General features: G+C 40.5%; 1 protein-coding gene across 1 annotated transcript; it reads left to right on the forward strand.

Annotated features, from left to right (window-relative positions):
• Positions 1–348: 348 nt before the first annotated feature.
• Positions 349–5,193, forward strand: LOC129942425 (uncharacterized). Its single transcript, XM_056051352.1, has one exon. It carries the CDS (start codon positions 349–351, stop codon positions 5,191–5,193), a length of 4,845 nt encoding a protein of 1,614 aa, XP_055907327.1.
• The last annotated feature ends 4,361 nt before the right edge of the window (positions 5,194–9,554 follow it).

Raw genomic sequence — 9,554 nt, forward strand, 5'->3', positions numbered from 1 at the left:
ATGCTGGAAGAATATTTAAAAAAGGATGAATTATTAGTGGTCTATGATCAAATGTATGATATTTACCTCGAATATAGGGCAGAATTGGTAGAGGCGATGGAAAAATCGAAAACACTTATCGCAGGTGATGTCCTAATGGGTGCTCCGCCCCCTCATTCTTCTGCATCGTCCTCCTATTCGGCGATTCGTCTCCGGAGGATTGATCTGCCCAAATTCGACGGATCTTACACAAACTGGCGTGCTTTTCACGACAGATTTCAAGCTCTCGTCCATAAAAACGCGACCCTGGAGGACATCGACAAATTGCATTTCCTACAAACGTGTTTAATAGGTGATGCACATCGTTTTATGCAAAACATTGCTGTTGAGTCTGCAAGTTATGAAAAGGCATGGGAACTTTTGGAAGAGCGCTACAATCATAAACGCATTCTGGTGCACATCCAAATGCAATCGCTTTTTGGTCAACCCTCATTGACGCGAGAAACGGCATCTGGTCTCAAGGAGCTCTTGTATACAACTAGAGAATGTCTTCTCGCTCTTGAAAATTTGGAGGTTCCGATTTCTTCGTGGGATACGGTCTTGATATGGTTCCTTGTACAAAAGCTTCCTAGTACAAGTCAAAAATTATGGGAGGAAAAATTAGGGAATAGCAAGGACTTACCGAAATTTGATGCGTTTTCCGAATTTTTAGAGACACGATTCCGTACGCTTGAAGTTATGGGCCAACAAGAGCTAGCTACGCCCACCAGGCGCAAAGAAGAGTCATCTGTTAATTCAAGGCCACGCTTTCAACCATCGAGTTCAAAGGTTTTACATACAAAGCATGTTGTAAAGCATCAACCTCAGAAAATTCCAAAGCACTTTCAAACTAGCCAAGTTCTTTGCAAATTGTGCAACCACAACAAGCACTCCCTTAGAAAATGCCAGCAATTTTTGGCAATGGACAGTGTCAAACGCCGAGAAGTAGTCCGGGGAATCCATGTTTGTGAAAATTGTCTGACATATGGGCATTCTCTCCAGGAATGCCAGAGTTTGAGTCGGTGCTATTTCTGTCAACAGAAACATCACTCACTCCTGCATTTGCAGCACCATAATAACTCTTTTCAACCTCAACAACCAGGTTCTGAACATCAGACCCAAGTCGGAACATCAAGCCAAGGTATGCCGTCTCAACCGAGAGTTACCGGTTCTAGTTCTAACACATTTCAGGCCTCAGTGAACCCGAATGCGCCTGAGTTCCAACCAGCTGTTCGTCCACAAACTCAAAACTACCACGCGTCGCACGGTGATCGTGCCCAAACACACCAGGTGCTCTTAGCTACAGCAGTTGTCAAAGCGCGAGCCACGGATGGAAGAATTCGTTTACTACGTGCCCTGGTTGATACAGGGTCAGAAACGTCTTTCATAACAGAAGCTGCTGCTCGTCTGCTGAAGTTGGAAAGGCGACGTGCCATTGTTGAGGTATCGGGGTTGGGGTTGGTCAGCAGCGGCACAACACAGCATACAGTCGAAGTGCATTTTGCTTCTCGCCATTCGACGTTTGAAACTGCCACACAGGCATTGGTTTTTAAGTCGCTGACTGGGCATCTCCCGGCCCAACGAGTGGTACCCAACAGTTGGAATCACCTCAAGGGTCTTACGTTAGCAGATCCCCATCTCTACGAACCCGCTCCTATCGATTTATTGTTTGGAAGTGATGTTTGCGCCCAAATACTGCTACCGGAAATAAGAAGGTCTCCGGATAACAATGGACCGATAGCGCAAAATACGCATTTAGGGTGGATCGTGTTAGGGAAAGTTCCAGAGGAACTTCCCCGGCAAATTCGAAGTTTCGTGCAGGTTACTGACCTCGGAATCCAGCTACAGAAGTTTTGGGAGATGGAAGAAACGCCGTTCCAGACACATGAAACCCTAGACAACATTGCTTGTGAAGAACATATTGAGAGGAATACGACACGTTTACCAGACGGGCGTTACCAAGTCAGCTTACCGTTCAAAGAAGGCCTTTCAGCGATGGGATCCAGCCGTCAAGGAGCTACTCGACGATTTCTCCATCTCGAGAAAAGACTTGCTGCAGATCCTAAACTTTGTGAGGACTATTCAAAGTGCATAAATGAGTACATCAAGCTCAAACACATGGAAGAAATAGATGAAGATGACACGGTTTTGGCGACCCCTTACCATTATTTTCTTCCGCACCATGCAGTTTTTAAGGAAGCGAGTTCCACAACAAAGCTGAGAGTGGTGTTTGACGCAGCTTCTAAAGCTTCGGATGGGAAATCCCTAAACGAGCATCTTCTTGTAGGTCCAAAATTGCAGACCAATATCATTGATCTTGTTCTCAGATGGCGTACTCATCGAGTTACTTTTACGGCAGACATTGAAAAGATGTACCGTCAAATTATGGTTAGTTTCCCAGACCGATACTTTCAGCTAATTTTGTGGAGGGAACAGAAATCTTCGCCGATTAAAGTCTTCAAAATGAACACTGTCACGTTTGGTACAGCGAGCGCACCATATCTTGCGATTAAGGTTTTGAAGAAACTAGCCGACGATGAAAGTCAGAATTTTCCCGAAGGGGCGAAGGTTGTCCGTGAGGACATGTACGTTGATGATCTGATCAGTGGAGCAGATTCCATCGAAGAAGCCAAGAGGAAACAACATGAAGCCAAGCAGCTCTTAGCGTCTGCGGGATTCAACCTGAGGAAATGGACGAGTAACTCCAAGGCTCTCCTGGAAGACATCGCTGCTGAGGATCGAGAACTCGATTTTGAACTCCCGTTTAACACCTCAAATCATGTCAAGACACTCGGCATCAAGTGGTTTCCACTTGACGACTACTTTTCTTTTCAAAATCTGCAAGTTTCACCAGAAGACATCACAAAACGGTCAATGTTGTCCACCATCGCTAAGCTGTTCGACCCACTCGGGTGGATATCACCCTGCATCATCACGGCGAAACTAATGATGCAACGCCTCTGGGAGCATGGTTGTGATTGGGACGATCCAATTCCTACTCCCTTAAAGACGGAATGGGAAGCTTTTCAACGCGAACTTCCTCTCATCGAACGATTGCGAATTCCGAGATGGATCGCGAAAAGCCCATCTAATAAGGCTGTCCAACTTCACGGATTCTGTGACGCCTCCATGAAAGCTTTCGGTGCAGTAGTCTACATTCGGGTCTTAGACACGGACGATCGAATCCTTACCAGCCTGCTTCTCTCAAAAACAAAAGTAGCACCAAGTCAGCGAACCATCACGCTGCCTCGCCTGGAACTCTGTGGAGCTGTTCTTCTGTCGCAGCTACTTAGTTACACCAAGGATATCTTGGCCATCCCCGATGTCGATATCTACGCGTGGACTGATTCGATGATAGCGTTGGCATGGATACAAGCGTCACCAGCAAAATGGACCACATTCGTATCCAATCGTGTATCCGAAATTCAGCGGCTTATACAGATCGACAGCTGGGGTCATGTTGCAACATTGCATAACCCAGCCGATCTAGCGTCTCGAGGTGTATTTCCGGCTGAACTGGAGTCATTGGATATGTGGTGGAATGGACCTGAATTTTTAACGCGACAATGGGAATTCGATGCTCCGCATCAACTCATCGACAACGACACTGAAGAAGAAAAGAAGGATAAAAGTAAAGTGAATGTTTTAAGTATCAATATCACTCATGGCGATAAAATCTTGCAGGCTATTCACGACTCTTCCAGGTTGCTCAAATTACTTAGAGTCGTCGCCACCTGTCGTCGTTTTACAATAAAATGTCGACCTAAGCTTGGTCCTATCACAGGTCCAATCAATCCTGAAGAATTAGATGCAGCACATCAAATAGTGGTCAAGGCAGCACAGAAGGAGATGTTTGGAGATGAGATTCAACAAATTCTTGGAAATGCCAAAATTCCAAAGAATTTACTTTCGTTAAACGCATTTCTTGATTCTGACGGAATCTTACGAGTCGGGGGACGTTTAGCAAACTCCCTCCTTTCCTACGATGCCCAACATCCGATACTGTTGCAGAGCAACCACCATTTTACGAGTCTGGTTGTAAGAGATGCTCACAAGCAAACTCTACACGGCGGAATCCAGCAAATGATTAATTACATCCGACAACGATATTGGATAGGACAGATTCGGCGAAGCGTCAAGCACCAGTTGCATAAATGCCCTTCTTGCTACCGGCAAAAGGCATCTGAAATGCAACAACTGATGGGAAACTTACCTGCCGCTCGAGTACGCATATCGCGACCATTTAGTCACACCGGTGTTGACTATGCGGGACCAATCGAGATAAAAGCCTGGAAAGCCCGTGGAGCAAAAATACTAAAAGGCTATTTCGCAGTATTTATCTGTTTGGCAACCAAAGCCATTCATCTCGAAGCAGTATCAGACTTAACCACCCAAGCATTTTTAGCAGCATTCAAACGGTTCACTGCCAGAAGAGGAATTTGTAAGCAGATCTATAGCGACTGCGGAACTAATTTCATCGGTGCCAATAATGAACTGGCAAAAATGATGAAAGAAGCACAACACGACTGGAAGCAGGTAGCAGAAATATTGGCAAATCGCGGTACAGATTGGCATTTCATTCCCCCAGCTTCTCCCCATTTCGGTGGCCTATGGGAAGCGGGTGTGAAGTCTGTCAAGTACCATCTCAAACGAGTCATTGGAATTGAGAGGCTTACCTTCGAGGAGCTCGCGACGCTTCTAGCACAAGTAGAAGCTTGTCTGAATTCGAGACCTCTATGCCCACTAACCGATAGCATCGATGATTTGAACGCACTAACTCCAGCACATTTCTTAGTCGGAGAATCTTTGCATGCAGTACCACAAGGTGAAACAGAAACAAACATTACACATAAAGATCGCTGGAAACGAGTTCAGGCATTATCTGAAGTATTTTGGAGACGATGGAATTCTGAATACTTATCTCGGCTTCAACAACGCCCAAAATGGACAAAAATACAAGAAAAGCCGAAGATAGGAGATTTGGTTCTCTTGAAGGATGAACGACTTCCACCAACACATTGGAATATGGCGCGAATAGAACAAACCCACAGCGGGTCAGACGGTTTGGTACGCGTTGTCACGCTCCGCACCAAGTCTGGACAGTTTAAACGACCGATTACTAAAATTTGCCTTTTACCTTCAAACAAAACCACGGAACAAACGAGTCTAATATAAATCATATTTAAAACCGTCAGAATCATATAAAATCATCACATCAAAACATAAAGTTAAAAACAAAAACAAAAAAGGAGATCGTAAACAAACCACATCAAATAAAACACCAATTCAATTCTGAAAATTTAAATTTATTCAAAACTATAATATCAGTAACTTGATCTTAAAATTATAAACTATAAATAAGGCCGCAACAAATAAACAATATAATTTAACAAAATTAAAACAATTTGATTCAAAATATTTCAATTTGACTCAAAACAAGATGGCTTATTTCAAATTCTTAATCTAAATTCATCGCTAATATGGTAATGTCCGCAGCCAAAACATCAAACTTAAGTCCACAATTCAGCTTCAGCACTTCAAACGTCACATCTAATTCACTAGATTCAAAACAAACCAAATAAAATCACAACTCATAATTAAGAACACATACCTACAATTATTCATTTCACCGAAATTAAATATTAATTCACTTAATTCAACGTTTCAAAACACCGATATAATATTAAAATACTTAATGCAACATTTCGATTAAAACATCAATAAATATTTCCAACAAAACAAAATATATTTCAATAATTTATGAAATCAAATAATCGCATTTACTAAATGTTAAAAGCACTTCACAGTCACCACCAAATAAAATTTATTTAAATAAAACACAATTTCTACGAATTTAAAATTTGCAACATAAACACTCAACTCAAGATAAAAATTCAACAAAATTATAACGAGTAAAACCATACAACCGATACACGGCACCGCCCGATAAAAATATGTCTGCTTAAAACAAATTACAAAAAAATAATAATAATTCTAATCATAACAACACGCGAGAACATACGACCGATGCACTCGTTCAAAATTATGCACATAATTTCTCAAGCCAAAATCAAAACAAACAATTATGCGCACAATTCTCAATTATATACATATGTACATACATACCGGCTTTTGCAAATAAAAACGGTTAAAATAAAATTGAAAGACTCACGAACTTATATGTAGGTAATTACATATGTACATAATATGTATATGGAAGCACAAAACTGCATTATTAAATTTTAAATAAAATTATAATGAATACACATAATAAAAGGAACTCACCCATTGTTTTAACTAAACAACACAACATAATCATATAGGTACCTATGTACCTATTATTTAATTCAACCGCACTTGAATTATATTGTTAAAATTGATGTAACGCATCAAAGATGAAACCACCGTTTTCTTAAATTAATTAAACTAAATAAATTAATCACATTCATAACAAAATTTAAACTATATAAAATTAAAAACAAACGGAAAGCAACCCGACCGGCACACGAAACACGATATTAAATATATTAAAGAAATAAAATCCCATTCAATTGAATGAGACAAAAAAAAAACAAAATCAACAATCAGCGGTACTTTCACTACACATACTACGTTTGTGTTATGACAGAATATTTGTTGCTCTTGGTTTCGTTTACTTACTGTACTTATTGTTTTTTATAATTCCTTTTCTAAAAATATTCTCTCTCGTTACATGTTCAATGGAGTTGGGTTAAAATCAGCGAAAACCAAAAGATGTCGATAGTGCAGCGCAAAAGGGTTATACCAAACTATCAAAATAATGGCGGGGAGAATGTGCGAATGTAAATAATTCGCGTAAATGCAAACAGAACTTTAAAGTATTTGAACATTCATTCAGTTTTTAAATTCATTTAGTTCATTTTTAATAATAATAAATACGTTCCACAAATTGTTAAATAAGATAAAAATGTCATTTGAATGTCAAGATTATATAAAGAAATTAATGGATTGTATATATTTTGTATTGTACACTAGGTCATATGATAAAATTAAAAATTATTCTAATTTCAAGTTTGAACAAGATAACGTCTTTCTTTGGAACATTTTTAACCGGCATAATTTCTAAAACTTTGCTAAAGTTTCTAGTCGAGAACAACAGGACTGTAGCGCCACCTTAAGTAAGTATATAATAATAATGGCCAAAAATCTAAGAAAGGATGAGCTTATTTTGAAAAGGCATCATAGCTACACATTAGGTGTAATGATGTGGGAAGTTATAACCTACTATGGCACAATCGACTTCGAGCTTTTGTCCAAACCAATTAACGAAAACAACTATAAATTTTTACTAGGACGGTCTTTTCCAAAAATAAAAAACAATTTTGGAACTCTGCCTTGAATTTTCCAACATAACAATGCTCACATGCTAACATACTTCCAGGGTTGTTAGAAGTTTTAATGAACTTAATCATAGTCGAACCAAGCAAAAGCTTGGAACAAGTGGTAAGCACAAGAAGTAATATTGATTCTTAATTCGCAGAAAAAGAATATATTCTAAGGTCATATTTACTATTTGTGAGGCCTCGCATTCTGAGGCCATTAACCCATATTTCTTGTAAAGGGTTTTCAATAATTGCGGGTAGATGTTGAAATTGAATAAAACAAGCTGTTTATGCCATTAAGTGAAATATGGCATCAATTAAATGCCCAACTCGGCTCTTTACGGTGGCACGGATCCGAGTGGCCCAATTATCAATGACACTTCCACATTGATCTGGCTGAATTTGAGCGATGGCGTGTGTTATGTTCACATTCAGGGCATCGGTCGATTGTGGTTTATTTGCCTAGAAAACCCCACAGGAAAAAGTCTAGCGGGGTCAAATCTCATGGCCTTGGTGGCCAATTCACGTCACCCTTGCTCTCAACTCGTTCATGCAAAATATCAATCAAGCCGTTTGCTGTGTAGCACATAGCGCGATCCTGCCGGAACCACATGTAGTCTAGATTCATATGTTTCAATTTAGGCCATAAGAAATTAGTTATCATCGTTAAGTAGCGCTCGCTGTTGACGGTGGCTGTCTCACTAACGTCGTTTTCAAAAAAGTACGCACCAATTACGCCGCCGGCACAATATCCACCCAAACGGTAACTTTTTGAGGATGCATTATCACCCGGTGAACCTCGCTTGGGTTGGTGTCGTCTCATATACGGCAATTGTGTTTGTTAACACAGTCATTCGTCCAAAAATGCCCCTCGTCAATAAGGATGATCTTGCAGCCAAAATTGGGGTCCTCTTCCAAACTATTCGAAGCCCAGTCAGCGAAAAAACGTCATTGTCTATGTTCATGAACTTTGAGCTCCTGGGTCAGATGGATCTTGTTCGGGAGTAGGCCCAAATACCGACGCAAAATTCGCCAAGTTGAAGTCTGCTAAAGGCCAAGTTCTATTGCACGGCGAGGAATAGACTGCCTCGGCTTCTGCTGTAAACTTTCATGGACCGGGCAATGTTCTCATCCGATCTTCCGTTTCTTGAACATACGGGTGTTAGATAATTGTTTACTGAACCGGTCGTCTCAAATTTGGCCACCAAACTTTGAAGAGTCGACTGTGAAGGGCCAACACGTCTACCGTAAAATGGGCACAATGCATGCACCCTTTGCGTTAACGAACACTCATTTTGATAATAAAGTTTTATCATTTGAACGTGCTGTTCAATCGTGTAACTTGCCATGATAATTTGGTATAAGCAACTGATTGACAAATGTCACCAAAAAAAAAATGGCTGTCACGGGGCTCCAAAATCTACCCGTTCCAATTAAAAAGCCCTTTATAAGGTTGATGTAGGTGTCATGTTTTTCTTGTTTAGGACGACTCTTAGATTATACGGAACACACTTAGATTGCTTCAGATTCATCTTGAGGACGTTCAGTGCGTTTTTTAATTGATGCGAAGCTTGTGCAACTAGGAACCACGTTATCGTTGACAACATCGTTATCGCCTTTGTCGGTCGCTGGGCCCTGGCTTTGCAGCATTTTAATCTTGAAAATTCTGATACCAAAACGCAATTGATAACCGGCTTTGTTAAGAGTCCCTCTACTTTTCTCGGTAAGTAGGTAAGAGGCATTGGCCTTTTGCGGCTCTTCTGCCTTAATGGAAACCCAGCCATGCATTGGAAAAAATGGATCTCTGAAGATCGCGGACATTAAAAGAACACCAATAGGATTTTCCCAAAAACAAACAAGTTTTTGAAAAATTTAATATTTTATTGGAAATATGACAGTAATCGAAAATTACCAACCCAATTCCTCCGCACTTTTCTTGAATTACTTAAGGTGGCGCTACAGTCCTATGCGAAATAGTGACTCACTTAACTTCTTCATCTAGCTCGGTCCCTAAGCTAGATGTCTCCAGTTGCTCACTCCAAATTGAGTGAGGTCAGTTTCCATTGTGTACGGGTCGGAAAAACGAGATTGTTGGCTTTCATTGGTTTTATTAAATAGATCATTCTGCCTGACAGCGGAATTCGGTTCGTCTTCACCGTTATACAGTCTGCAGAA

The sequence above is a fragment of the Eupeodes corollae genome, chromosome 1, assembly GCF_945859685.1.
Source record: "Eupeodes corollae chromosome 1, idEupCoro1.1, whole genome shotgun sequence".
Taxonomy (NCBI): Eukaryota; Metazoa; Arthropoda; class Insecta; order Diptera; family Syrphidae; genus Eupeodes; species Eupeodes corollae.

What these genes read in the sequence shown, in the direction of transcription:
- LOC129942425 (XM_056051352.1), top strand. Translation starts at nt 349, where the DNA reads ATGCAAAACATTGCTGTTGAGTCTGCAAGTTATGAAAAGGCATGGGAA.